This window comes from Hydra vulgaris, chromosome 07 (assembly GCF_038396675.1).
Source record: "Hydra vulgaris chromosome 07, alternate assembly HydraT2T_AEP".
NCBI lineage: Eukaryota > Metazoa > Cnidaria > Hydrozoa > Anthoathecata > Hydridae > Hydra > Hydra vulgaris.
The window spans coordinates 39,778,851-39,802,697 of NC_088926.1; the positions used below are offsets into that span (position 1 = coordinate 39,778,851).

General features: G+C 28.5%; 2 protein-coding genes across 3 annotated transcripts in view; one reads left to right on the forward strand and one right to left on the reverse strand.

Moving 5' to 3' along the window:
* LOC136082473 (uncharacterized) overlaps positions 1-23,847 on the forward strand; it is a 36,857-nt gene that overhangs the window by 7,260 nt on the left and 5,750 nt on the right. Inside the window, exons 2-9 of one of the 2 annotated variants that reach the window (XM_065801853.1) lie at positions 12,727-13,052; positions 13,130-13,234; positions 13,335-13,628; positions 13,753-13,918; positions 14,051-14,344; positions 19,849-20,369; positions 20,869-20,951; positions 23,727-23,839. In XM_065801853.1, the coding sequence (XP_065657925.1) occupies positions 20,203-20,369; positions 20,869-20,951; positions 23,727-23,839 (363 nt within the window). In that variant the 5' untranslated portion in view covers positions 12,727-13,052; positions 13,130-13,234; positions 13,335-13,628; ... (1 more) ...; positions 14,051-14,344; positions 19,849-20,202. The remainder of the gene's footprint in view (positions 1-12,726; positions 13,053-13,129; positions 13,235-13,334; positions 13,629-13,752; positions 13,919-14,050; positions 14,345-19,848; positions 20,370-20,868; positions 20,952-23,726; positions 23,840-23,847) is intronic. The other variant, XM_065801854.1, reaches the window with a different exon arrangement.
* On the reverse strand, positions 2,008-2,874 carry LOC136082778 (uncharacterized). Its single transcript, XM_065802202.1, has one exon. The coding sequence runs from the start codon at positions 2,872-2,874 to the stop codon at positions 2,008-2,010; it is 867 nt and encodes a 288-aa protein (XP_065658274.1).

Consider the following 23,847-nt stretch of genomic DNA (forward strand, 5'->3'; position numbering starts at 1 on the left):
TGAAATGCCGCGATCTCGAAATTTTAAATGGAAAAGTGTGGAAATAATGTGAAGAAATAAAGAAAGAAGCCCAAAGGATTCAATACATAAATCAATTGATTTAGGAACACGATAATAAAAAGTAATGTTACATCAACAGAGGGTTTTGATTGAGCAGCAATAGGGTTAGGGTTAGGAGATTTTCCATTTTCTAATTTTACTTCTGACAATTTTCAATCTGCTATGTAAACATTATCATATTTTTTTCAAGTAATCGTTTTTTTTTAATTATGAATTTTTAATTTATTTATAATGATACATATAGAGAGGCTGATTCTACCAACAGCTGTAAAATATCAGATTATTAACAGTTTATTGTTGCGCATGGAGAATAACTAATATGTCCCTGTTAATGCTTTTGGTGTGCATTGTTGAGGCCACACAAGCAGCCCTAAGTTATAAAGTTAAAATTGTTAAAAAGAGTTTCAACTTCAGGTTAACTAACAGGACCAAGACAATTGCATACCTTTTGATGGCAGAATCTATGAATGAGGTTTTCTTTAAACTTAAATTATACCTAAAGTAACCTAAAATATTAAGCATAAAAACCATTCCTACCAGGTAACTAATCTAAGTTCAATCTTTCAAAAATCTTTGTGGTCTTTGTAGCAACCTTCAATCAATTGAATCTTACCACAAGCTAAATTCACCAGATTTGCTTGATCATTTTCAACCTAATTTTAACTCAATTGTACTTTCATCTGATCTCAGTATTGATAAGTATTATCCTTTGATTTGAAAGACTCAATTAGCCACATTTTAATTTTTTTTAACATCTTCACATCAAAAAGGCTACAAACAACCACTATTAGAATTGGAAGTTACTGGAAGAGAAAAGACAAAGTTTATAAAGAAATATAATGATTAACAACTTAAAAGATTGCAAGTTATATGAATCAGGAAAACAAGAAAAAAGAGAGAGAATTCCAAAGAACAAAGTTATAATATAGTCATTGTAATAATAATTCATGTTTGTTTTTCTCACACTATTTGTGAATATATTTGCTAAATATATACATTTGCAAATACCCCCGAGGGTATAATAAACATTTTAAACGTTATATACATTTTAATAAATGACGCACCCACAACGTTCCTTCTGTCGCAACACAACAATAGTTTATATATAAATACAGTTATTTACACTAATTACAACACCCCTTGATCTCTAGATCACAAAATCCGCATACTTATTCGGAAACTTCCACACTCGCGTCGATCTTCGGAGATTCAGGTTATCCGCGATGGGTTCTTCCGATTCTCTGATAGACAAGTCAGCTACAATGGGAATAGGACGGACGTCCGACATGTGTCTCGGCAATCCATTGATTTCTACCGAAACTTCTCGTCCTTCATCTGAGACTCTTCCTCTGTTCCATTCGCTCGTACATTTTGAGTCAGGTGGTTTTACAAATACTTCTTGTCCTTGTGTATAGTTGTGGAGAACTTCCACGTTAGTTTTGGCAGAAATTGTGTGTGGTTTCCAATTATAGGAAAATATAGTTTCGTAGGGAAGCAATGTTTCCTCGCCATTTTTTCTGGGAGCAATGTTATACCAATATACCATTTTTAACGGGTCTTTGCCACTTCTGGCTGCCATACGCTTGATTGTGCAATGATGACGTTCAACAATTCCATTTCCAGATGGCCTGTAAGCGCAACAATACAGGATGGACACTCCCCATTCTGCGCATAATTCACTTACGAGTTTGAGCGAAAAGTCTTGCTGTTGTCAAGTAGAACTTGCCATGGAGGTCCTCTTTCTCGGAATATTTTTTCTAAATGGAAGCACACTGTTGTTTCTTTCTCGTTCTGTAGCCTTCTCCAAATTTCAAACTTGCTCCTTTTTCCACAGTCAATAATAGACAAATAAATCTCTGATTTGTAGTGGGTTACGTCAATAGCCAATCGATGCCAGATCTTTTCAACTTCAAGGTTTCCTTCCCATCTAATTGGCGCAGGATCCACCTACAAACATCTTTCGCAACTTTTCACGATTGTTTCAACGTCTTTTCTGCAAACTTTCTCCTTCGGAATATATGTCTGTTTCATCAAATAAAGTGTTCGATTGACTCCAAAGTGATGAAGATTATGAAACGACATTACATCAGGCGGTACAATGTTTGCTGTCATTGCAGAATGGTTTGAATGCAGCCAGTTCTGTGGTACCCTCGTAAGAGCATCGGCTTTGTTTTCTGCTGACTTTACCAGGAAAAGTTTTAATTTTATATTGCACTCCTTCACAAGGTCTTCAATCAACGACAACCGGCGACGGACAAGTGGTTCTCCAAGACCGTGTACTCGAACGGGCTTGTCACCGATAATTAAGGAGCTCAACCAACCGACAACAGTAGCCGAATCACACTTTATGGTAATACATTCGAATCCCCATTTTGTTGCTAGATTAATTCCTTTTATCACGGCTTCTAACTCTGCAAGATTTATGTGAGCCGTATCATCTTGTTTCCTCAGCCACGAACAGTCTTCTACAATTTCCCCAGCCACTTCCAAAACTGTGCCAACAGCTAAACTGCTTGCATTGCACCACACTGTTGCTTCAGAAATGTTTTTGACGTTCCATGACCCATGAACGGGATCTTCCTTTGTAAGTATTTCATTTAAACTGCTTACTAATTTAATAGCACGTTCGTTCACCAAGGAGTCCCATCCGCAACTACTCGAAACCCTTTTTAGATAGCTGCACGAAGGGCGCAGCCAATTTGCTATTGGAAAATGTCCGGTCAGCTGTCCGCACCAAGAAAAGATTTGCCGACGTGTCATTTTTCCTTCAGGAACTTTCGGTATGTTGTCACGTTTCCAACGGACTATTTGCATCGTTTGTACTCTCGCAATCCAAGCACACGACCACCGACAAGTTTTTCTGGCAACTTAGAATCCAAGCCATATTTTTTCAAGAGTTCTTGAACTCTGCAACTTGCCACTCAGCCATCCCTGTGCTATCCATTCACTTATTTCCATTGCGTACTCACTTTTAACGTCCTCAGAAATATGATAGTTTGGAATTTTGTTAGTTAAGGTTGCTGGTTCCATCAGCCATTTCCAAGACACGCTCCAACTGCCATTTTTGAATTCTGCTAGGAAGTCTTTATCAATCAACTTTGGAATAGTAGACGAGAATACTTCACTCGTTTTTTCTTGAGAAACAGCAGTAGCATTAAAGTTTATGGTTTCGCTGTCTCTCCCGACTTGGACACCTCCAAGCAGTCGTATTGCGTCCACACCAATTAGCATTTGATATTCGGGAACAATGTCTGCCACCAGGCATTCCAAATTGATGGTGGTATCATTTATAGAAAGATTAACAACAATCTGGTGTTTTATTTCAATTGAGTTTCCATTCATCATAACAACCTTTTTCTCTTGCGTGTTTGACATTTTTTGCGTTTACAATTTCCCGACTTAAAATGGATTTGGAGCATCCAGTATCCAACAATGCTTTTATTTTTCTTCCATTGACATATACGCAGAGAGTTGGCGGTTTTAAATTTTGTGGGAAGCCGCTTGCACAAAAACGGGTGGCTTCCATTCCATGTTTTTTGAGTTCGTACACTTTTTATAGCAGTGCAGGGCCAGGTGATTGTCCATTCCACACACAAAGCACCTTTTCTTGTCAATTTCTTCGCTACAATTTCGACTGATATGTCCATCCTCTCCGCAACGGTAGCAAGTTATAGTCTTTTTTCCGCGTCCTTGAGGAACCTGCCTTGGACTGATGGATACTAACAAAACACGATTCTTTACAACGTAAGATTACCAAACTTCTTGATTTTTCAGCGATCTGGTACAGCGACATTGTTGATATTGAGCATGCGGTTTGCAGCTGTTTTCTTGCTTCGTCAGGTAACCCGAGAATGAATGCGCACCTTAACCACTATTCTCTTACGTGAGATGATATTAGCTTGCTCAGCCTTGTTAATTCTGCGAGATATGCGTCAACAGACTCGTTCTCTTTAAGACGGCGAATTTCGAATTCTTTGTATGCTGTTAGCGGAGAAGCAGAGAAGGCAGTAGTCAGTGCTTTTTTCACTTCATTGTAGTTTTCTTTTATTTCATCAATAAGACCTTGATAAACGGCAAACGCTCCGCCAGAGAGAAATAAAGGGAGCACCACATGCAACTCATCAACTTTTTGAAGTTTTGCAACCAGTTCCAATTTCTGTATCCATTCTGAAAATTCACCCGAACCATCGTATTGCGACACCAAATCTGCGAATTTTATCACGATACTCAATGCCGAAATAGCTTGTAATATTAATTCTATGTTTGTTTTTCTCACACTATTTGTGAATATATTTGCTCAATATATACATTTGCAAATACCCCCGAGGGTATAATAAACATTATAAACGTTATATACAATGTAATAAATGACGCACCTACAACGTTCCTTCTGTCGCAACACAACAATAGTTTATATATAAATACAGTTATTTACACTAATAACAGACATACGTTAACTGATAAAAGAAAAACACTTATTACGCATTAATGTGTAATGTACTCTATTTATTTATTTCAAAATATTTCTAATTTGTGACTTAACAGATAACATATAAAAACTTATTTTGTGAGGTTGTTTTTTTTTGTGAAAGTTTCAAGATTTATTGTTTCAAGTTTAGATTACCAACTCTTTTTAAAAAAGCACGGCTAAAAATAAATAATTTCAATAAGATAAATCTTACTTAAAAGTTAAATATAAAATATAAGACTTTTAGCTTTTATTGATTTTATGTAGTCAGTTTCAGTAATGAAACTTCCCAATAATCGCTTCTTACTATAGACGTGAAGGTAAACCAAGTTGTCTATCAATACAAAACAACACAACAATAACATCACAAAATTAAAAATAGCATAATATATCACAGTAAAGTCTTAAAAAACTCACACCTTTGAGAGATAAAGAATTTAGCTTGTTAGAGAATGTTAGAGATATTGAAAGTATCATTTATAAATAAAGGTTTAACTAGATTTTTAAAATTAGTTAAAGTTATGAATGGTTAACAAGTTATCCAGAGTTTGTTTTACATATTTTAACTACTAATAGTACACAAATAAAAACACTTACATAAAAATTTACAAGATATAAATCCATATAACTTTGTATAACACATATTAACACACAGTAAATAACACACATTACCACATATCACATATAAAAATTCTTATTAAAACTATTACAAATATAACATTCAAAATACTACATTATTTGTGTTATATATTTGTTCAATGATATACCTTGAAATTCATGCTTATCAAATTTATCGAATGATAAATTTAAAGTAAATTACCAAATAATTTGGTTCTGGAACATGCTACATAAAATTTGGTTGTGTGAAAAACCAAGGCTTTTTTAGGGTTCGTACTGTACCTGGAAAACCTGCAAAATTAGTTTATTTTGGCTAAAGTGATGGAAAACCTGGAAAAGTCAGGAAATTTTTTTTTTCTTTAGATAGTAATGGAAAAGTCAGGGAATTCTGATTGAGAAGTTACTTGTTTTACCATTAGGCTATAATTTTTTTGTTGGTGTTACCCATTTATTTTTTCTAAAACTTATGTTTTTCTTAGCGTTCATTCTTAGTCATCCTTAATAATAAGATCCATACTAACATTTATAATTTGATCCATACTAATATCCAACTTAATTAATAGCTATATATAACTTAACTAATAGCTAAGTTTAATAAGTTTTGTCATTTGAAGCATGTACAATTTTATTTACATTAGATGGTAATTTTAAACATTTTTAAAAACCATTGTTGAAAATGGTCTGGGAAAATCATCTGATTTTTAAAAAAAGCGGGGAAAAGTCAGGGAATTTTTATATTAATATTTGGCTACGAACCCTGATTTTGAGACTAACACCAAATTAATCAAATGTTATTACTTTGTATACTAACTTTTATTAAAAAAAAATCATTTAGGTTAAACATTAATAATAAAAAAAAAAGTTTTAAATCTTAATTAAAATTTACAAAAATATTTAAACAGTCTATTTTTATAAATCTATGTTGGGACCTGTGGACCCTGTGGGCCCTTATTCAGTTTTTTAAATGTCATAAAGTCTTCATATGGTAAATCTAAAAATAAAAAGTAACATAAAATTCAAAAGTTTTTTTTTATAACAACCTATAAAAACTACACTTATTTACTTTAGCAAATGTCGCTCCTGCTACATGATAGAGCAGCACTTGTTGATGTTGTTGCAACAACTGTACTGGCAATGAGAAATATTTATCTAACTAAAAATTACACATTATATGAATACACTAACTACAGACAGATTTTATAATGTGTTTCATCATGACAGTACACCAATTGGCTAGCGAGGATAACATTTTTACTCTCATCAAAGCCAATTCACATTGTAGAAAAGTACACCACTAAGCTAGCAAGGGCTCTTGCTGTAACTAATCCAATTTAAAATACTTTGAAACCACAGAATCAACATAATAACCACCTACAAACTTTAAGCAAATAATATTATAATACATAACAGGCACACTTTATATATAACAGATAGAGGTACATTTATGACACAAATACACTAACAAAATAAAAACTCATATAGCTTTAAAACACATTTAAAAACATAGTAATACACATTACACTAGCCAAGTCACTACACTTTAAAACCATGGAAACAACATAATAACCACTAATATAAACTATAAAATTATAACACATCACACTTAGAAACACTTTATATAAAAAAGATATTTACACACTTACAAAGTATTATCCCATATAAACCTAAAACATATAAACACATAACCAATAACATATAAAAATAATTAAATATATAAATTAAGAAAAATATGTAAGTTAGGAACATTTAAAAATACAACCTTATTTTTGTAATATTTGTTCAATGACATACCTCGTCATGAATGTTTATCAACTTTAAAAATAAACGATCAATCGATCTGGTTTTTTATATTAAAAAAACAAACAGATTTTCTGTAATTTCTCTGAAATAAGGTATTAAGCGCTTTTGTTCTTAAACATGCATCATAGAGTTGACCGTGTGAGATACAAAGGTTTTGGATATAAACACCAAGGGCAGGCTTAGACAGGAATGGCGTGCGATGTGTAATTGCTATAATGAAAAATTCTTACGTTATAAATAACTTTTAATTGTTGATCTTTTCTAAAATTTTATTTAACGCAAAGTCTTTAAATAAAATAAAAAATTAGCTATTTAATAAAATTAAATAAATTATAGTGATTTTTAAATTATGAATAAGTTAAATTAAATCTTTCGTTGAAATGAAATGATTAAATTAGACAAATTCATATCAGAGGCCTGATCTCGAAATTAATTCGATGTAGGGAAAAAAGTAAAGATGGTTACTTTGTTATTAAAAAAAAATCAACTAAGCAACACTGTCGCTGCTACTATTAGTTCTTAATTCATCATGATTAAAAACCTAAATGATTAAAAAGATACTTTCGAGGAATTGCAAAAGAAAATGCAAATGTATTTACGTTTTTTAAAGCTAAAAGAAACAAAGGAAGCCTAATAGGCTATTAAATATAGTTATTAAATAGCAAACATGTATTTTTAATGAAGTATCTCTTAAAGTACCGAAAATTACAGCTAAATGGTCATCAAACAAGATATTTTACGATAACAAAATTAGTGAAGATATCGTTTACAGATATTGTGACCATAGAAAGGAAGGGAACTGCGTCTTCCTGAAAAAATAAAAAATGCTACAAAGTTGCAAAATAAAATAGTTACCTGGTTAAATGTTACATGCATTAAATCTATGAGTATAAAATTATATATTGACTATTTGAGATCAGTTGTTTTACTTTTTGATTGATTTATTCCTTAAATAGAACATTGAAGTTGTCCTGTTAGTTCTAGTAGGTTGTGTACTGGGTTTACTTTCAATTTTGCGTTTACTTACTTTAACTTGTGTTTTTTAAAACACAATAATGATAAAATACTAAATACAAAAAAAACTATAAAAGAACAGATTTAGGCTCTTTCTTGTACAAAACAGTTACAAAGTGTAATCATTTTTTAAAATTAACTGAGTCCTAAATAAAAAAGCTAACAGTTGCTATATCAGCATATCTAGAACTAAACAGATGTATCATTGTTTAAAAATTGAAATAACACTTTAAAGAAATGGCTGTTTAGTTGTAACGTGTTTATTTTGTACAAATGAAATTGAAATTTTAAAGCGAATCATTTGTCTGTCAACATTTGTTATAAATGCTCATAAAGAACTGGCTTTGTTTTATTAGTTTATATTTGTTTTAATACCTCATTATTTGATTTAATTATACTTCACATAGATAATACTAAAATTGAAAATATTGACTTCTATATAAATAAACTCACGGAAGATTCAAATTATAATAATAATTGAAGAAACTTCTTCTAACACTTTTAAAAATAATACCAAAATTGTTGCTAATATCATTCGAAATAAGACTGAAAATACTGATGTACAAAGAACATGATGGTTTAAAAGGCATAGCATATTTCTCATTAATAGATAATTTTTTAATACTGGTATTGTAAATATTGACCTTAGTAACCGCATGGCTCCAAAATAATATGGTATTAATTACATAAGCATAGAACAAAATACAAAAAAGTAGCATGATTACAGAAAACATAAAGTTACAGCTGCTTGACTATCTATTAAAAACTTTTAAAGTTATGTTATATTGGAATGTTTTTTACACCAGGCCTAAGCCATTTAGAAAATATTCAAAAAGGTAAACTATTTGAAAACTTTCTGAAGCAAATGTTGAAAAATACCTATACTTTATTAGCCTAATCAACAATAAATATGGTTGTAGCCCTGATAAATTAGGTCTATCAAGAAGTTTGTTAGACTAGAAAACTCAAGATTGTGTTAATTGTGTTGGGCCATGAAAAACAAGCAGAAAATTTTCTTCAATTTTATGTTCAATGCCAGCTACAGATTGAGTATACAGATGCAATACATCAAACATTTTTAAATTAAACAAATTAATACTTTATTAGTAATTGTTGAAGAAACAGTAAATTCAATATATGATTAAAAAAAAATGAAAAACTGAAATTATCTTGAAATCAAGGGTTGCAATCTAATTTTGTTATGTTAAAAGTCAAATTTGTCAATCTGGTTTTGTTATGTTAAAATCATTAAGAAAATTTATAATAAACTTAAAGTTTTTTGCCATTGTAATTTTTTCGAGATTAAAGCAATTTTAACATTTTGAAAATATTATTTTTGAATTTGTAAATATAAAGGGTTCCTTTTATAATTTTTACAATAATAATTTTCTCTCTGCTGAATTTTATTTTTGTTTTTTCATATCACTTTGTTTTTATGATTGATTCAAGTTTTATTTTAGCTAGTCAGTTTTTTTTGCATCTTCTTATTATTTAACTGAAATAATAATGTCTGGCAAACTGTTTGTATTTCTGGCAAATTGTTTGTAATAAATCTCTCTTTTTATAAACTTGTTTTAAACAACTTCATATAGGTTTTTTGTACACTTTCTGATCTTGGTAAACGATAGTATTTGAGCAGACCATTCGAATCTTTTGATTTAAAATTTTTATAAAGCATAAAGTAGAAGCACAATACAATTAAAGTGTTTTAAAAATTTAGCCAGAAAAAATATAAATATTAAGATGTGGAACACTTGTTTATACTTTATCAAACTGAAAAGCTACCATTTTAATTTTTTTCCCTACATCGCCCAGTGGGCCAGAATTCACTTTTACTGGACAAAATTCTAACTAATTTAATACTAATTAGTATTAGAACAAACTAATTTAATACTAGGGCTATATTGACTATAATTAGGATGAATAATAATATGATGTCTGCGCTTCTTATGAAGGTGTTATTTTTTTAATTCGTTGCTAAATTTCGATACTAAATTTCGGATAGCAAAAATCTAGTTTTGGTATTTGCAGATATTTTTACGAGTGCTATGTTTACCAAATTTTATATAAGTACCAATATGAGGTCGCGCTTTTTAAAAACGTGAATATATTTTTTATTTAGTTGCTATGGATACCTAATTTTGCTTAGCAGCAACTAACTTTTATTAGTTGCATATGTTTTATTTGCGCTATGTACACTATTTAGCACTTAATATTTTATTATGAGATCCTTGCTGGTGAAAAGCAAAACTTATTTAACTTTAATATGATTAACTAGTGTTATTACACGTGCTATTGCACGTTGCTAGATAAACTTGTTTTCCTGTAGAAAAAAATTGTATTCTAGCTTAATTAATTAGTTTTTCTATTTAGCAGATTTTACGAGCGTCAACAGAGTTTTTAAAATTTGTATGTTTATATTGTTCCAATGCATTCACAATCATCAAAAATCTTCGTCAATGTAATCTATAAGTAATACAAGCTTAGCAAACAATAATTCACAAGAATTTGAAGTTGACAAAGTTGCAACTTTTCTTTGTTTTTAATGATGATTCATGAAATGATAATGTAGGTCTACTGAGTTGTTTATTTTTACTATCCTTCATTATTGTGGTATTAAAATCATTTTCAAGCCAAGCAGAATTCATTATAATAAACCTTGCACCGGTTAGTTTACTTTGAATCCATCTCTTAATATAATCAAAATAAATAAATGAAAGACTGTTGAGTCAAATATATTAGTGAATTTTGCTTCTTATGACACTCATGAAGCCTTAATAAAAGCAGCATTTCAACATCTAAAATGAATAGCCACAACCAAAGCAACCAAAATAGATTATTAAATAAATTTGGTTTGACAAGGGCTAAATAAATAAGAACAAAAATTAAATTAGGATATATATATATACATATATATATATATATATATATATATATATATATATATATATATATATATATATATATATATATATATATATATATATATATATATATATATATATATATATATATTATTGGTCAGTAATACATTTTGTATGACTAAGACCGTATTATATGTTTTCCACGTTTTTTTACAAATTTTGTGCAAATAAAAATTTTTGAGCGCAATTACAGATTTTTTGTTAGGTATAAGAGTTCAAACGTAAAAGAAAACCTAAGTGGCGCCTAGTGGCAGCCAGATTTATGAAATTATTAAAGCAAACATATATAAGCTTTAAAATATCTGAGTATAAAAGCAAGATGTAGCAATAAAAAAAAAAATATTGTCAATTAAAAGCAAAAGTTAGACATTAAAGTATAACAAATTAAGCATCTTTAAATTTGCTATAAATATGTTAATTACATTCCAATTTTAGTCTAACAACTTTTAAAATCTAGATAATATATAGAGTTATAATATAATATTTTAAAAAGCGCAATATTTTATGTAAATGTTATTTATTTCCATCGATTTTTTAAACAACATTTTTCTCTTTATAATTTTTTTATCTAATTTACATTTGCGTCTACTTTAACCGCAGCATTAGTATATTCATTAAAACTTTAAGTGTATATAAACGGTTTTAAATTGTTTTATAATGTCTTTATATAGGTTCGACACCATTTAGGCATCAAAATTCTGATTTTGCTTTTTATACTTTTGTCCAGTCACTGTCCAGTAACATCCAGTGCATCGTAAACATAAGAGTGCGGACAGCGTCTAATGAATTTGGCTAATTGCTTTGGTTTTTTTGTTACTATTTTTACAAAGAATTACTTAAAACTTTTTTTTTTTCAAACTTGACTAACTAATCAGAGTATGAAATGATTAAAAATTACTATTTTAAAAAGACTGCGTTATTTTTTTAAACAATTTTTTTTGTGGAACTTTTTAGAAAAAATAATTGTTTATACAATTTAAAAATAATATATATAACAATTTTTAAAAATTTAAATTAAATTTGTTTATTAAACAATCATTAGAAATAATTTGTAAAAGCAATTTGCGTAACTTTAAGAAAACGTTTCAAAAGATAAGTTTTAAATTAATTTTAAACGTAATTAAAAATGAAACAAACATGTAGTTTTTTCTTGTAATTTGAGTTTTTTAAGTTTTATTTTAGTGCTTATATATTTTCTTTTTTGTAAGGAATCATTTTCATTATTATTATTTTTTCTTTCTAGTTCATGTTTAGCTAGCATTTCTGAAATTTTTAAAAGGCATTTAAACATCTAAACAGTCATGATTAAGTTGTCGAAAAATAAAATTCCTGTCATTCCTGTCCAAGCCAGCAAGGGTTTTGGAGATAAACATCAACTTTATCAAGAGTTTAACCATTATCGAAAGCTTGATATTTGAAAAGAGCATCGTCTTTGAGTTCATAAAAATGAAAATTATAGATCAGTATACTTTAAATACAACTTGACATAAATTACAAATTAACAAAAGGGCTTTATAAAATCAGAAATTTCATGGACTAACTCTTTCCTCATAAAAGGCATTAAAGTCTTGACTGTTTAAAGTCTTTTAAAGACTGTTTAAAGACTCATTAAAGTCTTGACTGTTTGACTTGAATGTAATAATTTTTTTAATTAATCTTTTTTTTTTATCATTAACTGCTAAATTCTTTAATTTTTACAAAATTTATCAGTAAATTTAAAAGCCTGTAAAAGCTTAGCTCTAATTGCACCTTTGTACTAATACAAACATTAAAAACGTTTACTTTAAATTTTTTAGTTTTTGTATTTACTTGCTTTAAATTAGTTTTGATTTTTTTTTTTAGCTCAATTATTGACAGATGGGTTTCCTAAAGGCCCAAAATTTCCAAAACTACCATACGGAAATATATATGTAGGTGGAAACATAACTTTATACTGTAATAATAGTGGAAAGGGAACTAATGAAATCAGTTGGTTTCTAAACCTTATTCTTACATCTAAGCAATCAAATGCATTTAAGTATCAGTTAAGTAATGGTAACACAACATTAGTCTTGTATGATTTGGGTCTTCTAAAAAATGCAGCTATAGCTTATGATGTCGCTAATGGCGTGGGTATTCAACAAATAGATGAAATGCTTTTTCTACAATACAACCTACATTACCTCCGAGTAAGTTTTAAGTAATATCTAATTTTTCTCAAGTACAATTTCCTTATTAAATTTATTTGTTTAATTGAATGTACTAGCAAATGCACCTCCTCCAGGAAGTGCCCCAATCATTACGGTTAAACCAGCAAATATTTCTGTAGACGGCCCTGAGCAAACTATAGACTTTGATTGTCAAGCCACAGGTTAGATTTTTTAAAGAAAATTTGAAATTATCTTTTTTGGTTAACTTTCTTTTTTATTTCAATTAAATCCTAGTTTTTAACTCAAGTTTTTTTCTTTCAGGTCAACCTGCTCCGACACTTAGCTGTAAAGGTCCGAAGGGATATATAAAGCAAAAAGTTGATGATGGAAAATTGCAACTTTATGTTATGGAAAGTGGCTTTGTGACATGTATGTGTCTGGCTTATATTTAATAAAAGTTAGTATTGATGGCAAAGCACCTTGGAAACATACAATAAAAGAGTTATTACCTTGGACACAATTATATATGTGTGTCAGACTTGGTAATAGGTATGGTTTAGGGAATCCATCAAAATGGAGCGAATTTTATACAAAGATGGCACATGAGTTAAAAAAGTCAAAATTACTTTTGGTTTTAATTTTAAACCTTGTTTTCTCATTTCATTGCTAGTATTTTATGTGATCTATTCTTTTTATTTATTTTTTAACGAAACTATTTTTAACAAAATGTTTTATTTAGCTCTTGATCTACCAGTGCAGAATTTAAAGAATGTAGCTCTTTCTAAGAAATCTTTTACTTGAAGTTGGGAAGACCCTGAAAGATTGAATGGCAAAATATCACACTATGAAGTTTCTTGGTTTAGGCCCAATTTCTCAGGAAAAAGTATTTAGAGTAGCTATTAGAGGTAATTAATTTATGCGTTATTATAATGCATTTTTATCTTTCTCACCTAAGTTTAAATTTTATAGTGTAAAAAGTCCATGCTAAGTTTTAATTTTATTGCGTAAATAATCTTTACTTTGAATTTTTACTTTAGCCCCAGGTTTTGTCACTAATTAATCAGTGGTAGCTTTTGGTTCAAGACATGTTCGATTGTATTGGAATTCAACAGATGATGTTGGAAGTGGTATTACTGCTTACAATATAGAGTGGAGAAAAAAAAACAGTTTGAATGAATGGCAGATTCTAAAGTCACAAGTGGTAACTGATAACTGGGTGGATGTAAAAGATCTCAAACCAAATCAAGAATATGAGTTTAGAGTTATTCCTGAGAGTACCACTTCTCTAGGTGTTCCATCAAATATTGCTTTAGCAAAAACTTTGACAGATTGTAAGGTTTCTTTAAAAAAATCAAAAAGTTGTACATTAAGAATTTATTAATTATATATAATTAAAATTGATAAGTATATACTTGACCATGCCGAACCTTCTAAATAACGTGATCAAGTTAAACTTGAAAGTTTCTAATTAATATAAATTTATAAAAATGAGCTAATTTTATTAGATTGTAATATTTTAAAATAATATTTTTTATTTAAAATACTTTTTTAAGTTTTTTGCATTTTTATTGTTTTGTGATATTATTCAATATTCAATATTAGGACATTAGAACTCTGGATGTCTTAATTCAAAATTCTGCATTTCTCTAGTTCAACACTAATGATTATCATTGATCTAGTGTTTCTGCGTTTGCATAGACTGCACATTTCTCTTAATGTTATTTATCTAATATATACAATCTTGAGCATCTTCTTTTTTTAACTGAAGCTTTTTTATTTGTAATGCAATCATTTCAAGTTTTTCTGCTTTTATTTTCTGAGACTGCTTACTCTATGCATGCTGATACTTAGTTATGGGAACTCTACTAATCTCTGCATGCTGATACCCAATTATTCAATTATGTTCAAATTGTATTAATTTTCCCTGACAGGCTTTATCATATAAACTCACTATTGATCTCTGATGAGATTTTAAAGGCCTTATACTCTTTTTAATTTACATTAACGATCTTCCAGATATTCTCACATATAAGCTGGCATTGTTTGCTGATGATACTACCATTTATTCTTGCCATGATAAAATATAAAGTATACTATAAAGTATACTTTATATTTTATCATGGCCAAAGTATACTATAAAGTATACTTTACTCACAAGATCGGTAGGAAACCTTTGTTTTTGACTGCTGGGGGAAATGCACGCAGCATTTACATACAAGGACTTAGCAAGTTTACGCAATATTTTGTGTGGGTTGTTGCTTTTAATGAGAAAGGGGATAGTCCACCGAGTCCAAAATATGAGCTTTACACCAAAGAAAAAGGTTTTATAATTTTTAGTTTTTTAAAAGGTGTTTTACAATTCTTATTATCTCAAAATTTTATATTTGAATATTAATAAAATTCAAATAATTATGTATAAAAACTTGAAGAAGTATTTAAAATATTTTTGTCTTTCAAAGTCCAAGATTTAATCTTTAAAAGCGTCAATGCTTTTACTAGTTTAGTTTTAGAAAAAAATTTTTTTACTTTGTTCCTGAAGGCGCACCTCAGTCAGTGCAAGCTCAAGCATTAAATGATACTTTTATTGCAGTAACAAGGCTTCCTCCACTTTTAAGTTTGCAAAATGGTCAAATTTTTGAGTATAAGATATATTATAGGAAACATAAAGACACAACAGAATTTGGGGAGGAGTATTATATAAAGTTATATGGAGATTCACTGAGGGTAAATATAGTCATTAAATAATATTTAAAATATGTTTAATAAAAATAAATGTATAGGTCATTTTATGACAAGAAAAGCAATAGTCTCTATGGTCAAGAGGACCAATGGTTTTTTATGGTTAAGAAAATCAAGAAAATTTTTCACCTTAAGCAAACAGTTTTTTCATGGTTTTCATTGTTAATAATTTTTGAATAAGTTGATATTATACTTCAATTTTTTAAAGATAGCTCTGTATCTATATACACTCTGAAAAAAGTCTTATTAAATGGACTCGACTAGATGTACAATGGACTAGATGTACAATGGACTGGATGTACAATGAACTGGATGTACAATGGACTGGATGTACAATGAATTGGGTTAATACACCTGTGCATCAAATATTAAAATATTTTTAGTATTTCAATTTTTTTATTTTTAGTACTTCAATAACAAAAGGAGTTAATGAGTTATAACACTCCTGTTGTCAACTTCTTAAAGATTTAAAACTTAAATAACATATGTAATCCAAAATTACAAAAAGTCCTCTAAGCTTTTTTGTAATTAATTTATTAAACATTTTCATGATGGTTTAAGGTGAAACAATGATTAATCAAAACAAGAATAAATACACACTTCAAAACAAGTGCAAGTACCAATATAAATTTTTTGATTTCACAAGAGACTTGAACTTATGGTGTGATACCACATAGCACATAACTAATATAACAGGTTCTAAAATAATACAAACCAATCATATATTAACTTAGTTTTATAACTAACTCTTTCATTTATACTATTAATATTGTTCTGGTTATCTTATCATTTAAAAAAAATAAGCTAAAACTGAGTAACACTAAGTAATTTAAAATAACAGAGTGTTAATCTGTTTCAGCTACAAAAGTTAGGAAACTATAGTAAACTGCAATTTATAAAATTACTGTTACATTTTATCAATGATGTAAATGGTCAACATAAAAAGTTACTTAACAACTTATTTTTATAAATATTTCAAATATTGCAGACAATATTGTTTAAAAGTTTTCTATGATTAAACCATTATGACTAATGTTTATGTAAATCTCTATATTTCATTTTTTTTACCCCCTAATTAAAATCAACATAACATTTACAATTTTAATGCATTACTAATAATAGTAATATTACATAGTAATAATACTATTATAACATGGTATTACTAAGAAAGGAGGAGTGATATCCATATGCATAAGGGTCTCTGAAATTGATCAAAGTTCACATTAAGATCCGCATGACCGTATAGCTAAAAAAGAAGACTTTGAAAGTTTTTTGATAAGCCTCAGACCGCAATGAAAATTTAAGAAATTGCATTTATATGAAAGAGTTTGTCTGAAGGCTTTCTTAGTCTACTTTTATTTTAATTTTTAGTTGATAATAGTTTGAGAAAACTAATGTAGATTTATATAGAAAATTAATATAGTTTGCCTAATGAACAGATACGCGATGCGAGATGCTTTTTTGAGTACTGCTTATATACATGTCTAAAAAAATTCTTTCATTTCCGACTTTTAGTTCAACTTTGCATAGTAAGCATTATATATACCTAAAATATTGATTGAGTTTAATGTACTTTTCCGATTGCAGTGGTACATGTTAATATCACCATTCCATTTTTCTAGTTATGTAACTAATTTTGTAAAGTTTAAATCATGCAAGGGTCTTGAACGGAAGGCCTCAGAATGTCAAGATTTTTTAGTTTTACCTTAAGGAAGAATCTGACACAAACTCAATGAAATTTATATCTTCCTCAGATTCACTTTCATTAGTTTCTTCTGATTGTGTTATATCCTTGTAATCACTGTCATCAATACTTTAAGAGAAATCATCATAATTTTAAAACTCTGCATGAGATATTGTAGAATCAAGTACTTTATTTGCATTTTTATTGCATGATTGGATTGGCAAAGACAAACTTATTTTTTTATACTTTGGTTTGCTAAATGAACTTTTAAAATCTTGCAATTGGCCTTTTAGGTTAAATTCATCAGCGTTTTTTGTTTAAGTCAACCTACTAGCTCTTTCATTAGTTAGAGAATTTTGCAATTTTCTGTGCACAAAGCCTCAAATACTAAAAGTTCTATCAGTAGCAGCTGAAGATGGCAATAATAAAATTTTAATATGTTATAGAATCCTGATTTCTAGCGAGTTGCTCAACAGCTATTTGAACACAGTCCAATAGACTTTACAAACTGGGTTATATCTTTTGCAATAGCTGACAAATCAATATTATTATTTATATGCAAATTTTTGCTAACATTTCTGTATACTCCATTGCTTCCAAAAACTCTGATCAATACTGTTTTCAATACTGCTTCTTCTGCTTCTAAAACTGTAATCCAATACAAAATCTTTATTAAAAACGTACTAGTCTGCTCAAGGCCTTTTCAAAATGAATCTTTTAATATTAATTCTTTTGACTCATGTTTCAAAGAGAAATTTGGGTTTCCAGGATCTACATCATCTATAGCCATTTGTTTAAACACTTGTTTGTTAGATAATACAGTTCCAAGTGTTATAGCATTACCAGTAAAGCGATTTTTTGATGGCAGCTTTAATGAAACATTAATTCCTTTTTGTTTTTGAATTAAATCAAACCAAGATTTAAACAATGAGTTGATTATTTCTTTGACTACATTAATGGATATTTTCATAATATTTTCCAAAAAAGATAATTTACATAGATCAAGAATTAAAAGATTTAATATATGTGCCACACAGCAGAAAATTAAGTGAGGATACTTTTTCACAATCAAAAGCGTCTGGAAAGTAACATCGCAGAGCAGTTGTCTGTAACTCCTCTTTAAAATTACTATGGTCCTATTTCCTCTAAACAATTGATAATAAGCTCTGCCATGTAGGCAGCTGTTTGTGGCTGGGTACCAGGGCAAATACTCCTGTATAGAACAGAATCAGGTTTAGTTATAACCACATGAATGATTGGCTCTCTTCTAAAAATATAAGTCTTTTGAATAGTAAACTATTTTTATTTAGACAATAATAAATATTCTTATTCGTTGGGTGAACTTTAGTATTTTTTAATGATTTTATTTATTATTAAATTTTCTTTTAGTTTGTCAAGTTTATTAAAACCATTAGATTTTTTTCAAAAAAGTAAACAAATTACCTAATATTGGAAAAGCCATCCCATTGAATTGCAAGAGAAAGCAAATCAGAAATTTTTTTCTACTAGTACTTTTATTCTATAATATTTATTATCAAGTAAATTTTCTGAAAGACATTTTCAATTGGGCATATTCATCGCTATCAGGTACTTAGAAAAAACTCCTTCGAAATGGGAAATTCAACCATGTTAAGAGGGTACTCTGATGCAAAGATAACTCAAGAAAAGTCATATTTGAAAGCATCCTATGAGAAAAAAGTTAAAATTAATATTAAAAAATTAAATACATTTAAAACAATTAAATATATAGTTTATTTTATGCAACTTGAAAATACTTCAAAAAATCAAGCCTAAAGTGAAAACAATGTATCAAATAAAATTAAAAAATAATAATGATATTTTTTTATTATTATAATTAAATAAGTTTTACACCGCAATATATTTTTGGTGTTTAGTGACCAAAAAATTAGAATGTAACAAACTCACTTGTTGCATCCTTTTGTAGCTTATTATAAGAAAACAATATTTTCATCAAAAGCGTGTAGCTAATTAAAGAAAACATACTTGATTTTTTTCTAATCCAATAAATATTTCATTGACTTTTTGATTTTATGAATGAGAAACTGATCAAGCAGAAGACGAAGACAGTTCTTCTAACTCTGTTATATCAACTGTTATTGTATCTATGCTTTCATTACTTGATCATGTAATTTCTGTACAGTAAAGAAAAAGTTCTTTTATAACAAAATAATAACAAAAACTCATAACAAAATAATAACAAAAACAATTATGAAAAAAAACTTTACCTTTTCTTGATGGAGTCTTATTCAAAGTTTTTATTTGTGTCTTTTTTTTCTGCAATTTTTTCTTTCACAACAGCATTTCTTAACTTAAAACATGTTAGTCTTTTAATAATTTATTTTATGTTTAAGTAATTTCAAATATATTCATATAGAATGATTTTTTTGGCAGGATGCTGTTATACATGAATCTATATCTGCTGACCAAGACTATCGTATACAAGTCTATCGTATACAAAATTTGTAGACCAGCTACAAATTTTGTTAAATACTATAAGATAGAATATGGAAAAAGTTTACGCAAGTATAATATGCTGTCACACAAGAAGGGTAAATTGGTTGCTTCTGATATAAGAAAGTATTTGTTTGATGACTTGGATTCTGGTGTTTGGTATTGTTTTATGGTATCTGGTGATTTGGGCAAGCATGATAGTTGGACTGCAACATCAATTGTCTGGGAATGAACTTCTGATGGTGTCCCATCAAGCCCTCCTTTATTTTTTGAAGGAACAACTGAATCATCTTCATGAATAAAATTGCAAAACCAGACCCATGGAAACGCAATGGCATTATTATTGGTTACTATTTTGACTATAAAAGTTTAGATGAACGTCATTGGAGAAATATTAGGTACCAAACCTCTGAAAATGATTTTGAGACTTTTTTGTTGACAGATCTCATAGCAAGTACCGAGTAAGTTTTTGTTATTATAAAAGTTTAGTATGTGAATATCTTAATAGAGATAAAAAACTAGATAAAAATAGTATTCTAAACACGTCTAAATCTTGAACTTAAATGAATAACTTCATGGGAAAAGGTTCAAAAGATTAACAAGTAAAAGTAAAGTATAACTTTTTAATAAAAAAAGTTTTTTAAAAAAAAGATACTTGAAAATTTGATAATTTTAAAATTAGTTACTATTGATCAAAACAGTTATTTTAAACTGCTCATTTGAAAAGTTAATGCTGATCTAAATTTTAAAGTTCAGTAAACACATAGGAACTACTAAGGAGGCTATTTGAATGTATCTTTTTAGAGTCTAGAGGAGGAAGGGGGCTGCTAAATTTATACAGTTCCTCGGTTAAAATGTAAAAAAATTAATTAATTCTACTTAATGAACAAAGAAATTTTTTGAATACAAAAAAATTCATAAGTTTCTCTTGATGCACTTAGATTATTTAATTATTTTTAGTTATAAAATCAGAGTGCAAGCTTTTACCCAAGTATGTAATGGACCATTTTCAGAAGAAATTCAAGTGATGACCAGCGAAGAAGGTTAATTTTTTTAGTTTTTACTAAAATGTTAACAACTAAAAAAGTAAAAAGTGTTTTCTTCACCATCATCACCAATCATTGTTATCACCTTCATCACCATCATCACCAATCATTGTCATCACCTTCATCACCATCCTTACTAACCATTATCATCACATTCATCACCATCATCACCACTCATTGTCATCACGAAAAACTAATTTTCACTTGGTTAAATCACCTAAGGTGGAAAAGTAGAATAGGAGAGTGGTTTTCTGGGTATTATAAATGAAAGAGGAATAGATTATATCTAGTTTTTAATTAGTGATTTATTAATTTGAAGAATTAGATACTTTATTTCAAAGTTGGAATTATATAAACAAATTTAAGAATTTACTATTTTTGATGCCATAACTTAAGAATAGGTTTTATGAATGATAATATACTATTACTAATTTTAAGTTTTTTTTTAATGGACTTTTTCTTTATTATTACGGTTAATTATGCTGAGATTTTTATTATAATATTAATGAATCATGTTAATGTATTGTTTTAATGTATAGTCTTTTTTGAGTATTGTTTTAGTATGTGGGTCTTGTTAATGTATTATTTTAATGTGTAGGCCTTGTTAATGAATCATGTTAATGTGCAGGTCTTGTTAAAAAGTGTGATGTTGTAATTTCTTTATATTAAATTTTTACGTTCAGATGAATTCAAGTTACTTTTTAAGTTCAAATAAATTTAAGTTACTTTTTGTGTTTATTTTACTTTCATCAATTTTTGTTTGTTTATGTATAGTTTCAAATGAATTAATTTTTTTCATTGTGGTTTCAAAGTGGTTTTATAAACTGTTTATAAAAGCATTGCTGGATAAAAACGATGAGCAAGGCACGGGTACCCTGAAGGTCACCTTAGACCTTATGTTGTATCCCATGAAATTTTTTTTTGAATATGAAATTAGTTTACTTGCGCATTCTTTAACTGTAAAAATTCAAATCATTGTTGGTAGCCTTTGAGAAAACTTGCTTAGAAGTTTTATAAATAACATAATTTTGGCCTTGAAATAATAATTTTCTGTTAGCCTTTTCAGTTGAAATTAAAAAAAAAAACATGGAAAGTCAAACAAACAAACAAATTATATATTGCTATTTGATCACCTATCTAGGGTCTACTGGTGGGTCAGAGGGGGCCTTAAATTCAGTCTTACACATGATTTTTCTCTAAAAGCCACCAACAAAATATTTAAGTTTTGGAATGTGCAGTTAGACTACTTTTGAAATCCAAAAAAATTTTCATGGGATATTATGTCTTAGTTTATCTTTAGGGTATCCGTGAAGGCCTTAATAATATAAAATTTTCAAATTTAGTTGTTAAACTTTCTTCAAATATTTAACAAATTTAAGATAAATGTTTTTTTAGTTTCAAAGTTTATTCAATTAATTTTAATTAATTCAATAGTTTGATGCAAAAAAAAAAAAAAATTCATATAATTGTTTCGTTTGTAAAAAAAAAAAAATAGTTCAAGTTTAATGTTTATTATTCAAATTTAATTCACAAAAAATTCTTATGGCATAAGTTTTATTTGTGAGCATAAATTATGATTACAAATATTTTATCTTAAATTATTTTATTTCAACATGAAATTGTTTATAATTGTTATTAAAAATACAAGGCCTGTGAAAACTCCAAAGCACAAACCTTGAGTTACAAGGCAGCTGTGCAGAGAAACAAATTGAGCGTGGTACTACCAGAGACCTGGCGGGGGATCGAACTCGGAACTTCTTGCTACCACTACACCACTATGGCATTTAAAACTTGATAAAGTTCCTTTATTTGTGTAATCTGTATTAATAACAGCATTTTTATTACTTATATCTTTAACATTATTATTAGCAGGATTAATAACATTGTTTTAGCATTGTATTAGCAGGAGTAATAACATTGTTATTAACTGATAGAAATTTTAATACTTCTATTTTTGACCCAGCTGGAGGAGATCCTGTTTTATATCAACATTTATTTTGATTTTTTCATCCTGAAGTTTATATTTTAATAATTACAGGATTTGGAATAACATTTCTATTTTTACTTCTAAAAATAAAGTTTTTGAATACTTAAGTGTGATATATGCTCAATTAGCAATAGCTTTCTCAGATTTTATTGTTTGAGCTCATCATATGTTACTGTAGGAATAGATGTTGATACTAAAGTCTACTTTACAGCAGCATCTACATCTATGTCATAAGCTACTGCAGTAGCTAAAGTAAAGTAAACTATTTTGATATTTTTATTTACTTTAGTAAGTTTAACTGGTATAATTTAAGGTTCATTAGATATTTTATTGCATGATACATAATATGTAGTAGCTCACTTTTATTATGTTTTATCATTAGGTGCAGTATTAGCGCATTGTTTACCTTTTATTAAAGTCATATACTTAAAAAGCATAACAATTGTTATGCTTATAATGCTTATAGGCCAGGAGAATAAGAAAAACCAATTGCTTTTACTTAACGTTTTTGGAGTAATTGTTCAGCTTTTTTATTCACCTGGCCTTATGTATTTAAGACCTTGAACACACCTTGAATGATACGGCTTAAATTTTGATAAAACTCTTATATAAAATGTAAGATATTGGCTTTTCACCCTTAGTGAAATTAGTTTGCAGGAAAAAAATATAATAAAGTTGTTATTATTTTTCATTAACTTGACCTTAACTCGTTATTTTGACATCAAATGAATCTCTATTTTACTTTATTTCTTGTTGAAATATAAATTTATATTTATTTTTTAAAGTTCTTCCAATTGTAAGTAAGCTGCGCGTGTTAGAAGTGGAAACAACATCTGCTTACATTCACTGGAGTAATCCTGTAAACACAATCAAATTCAAATCTAATCTTAAATTCATTGTAAGTTT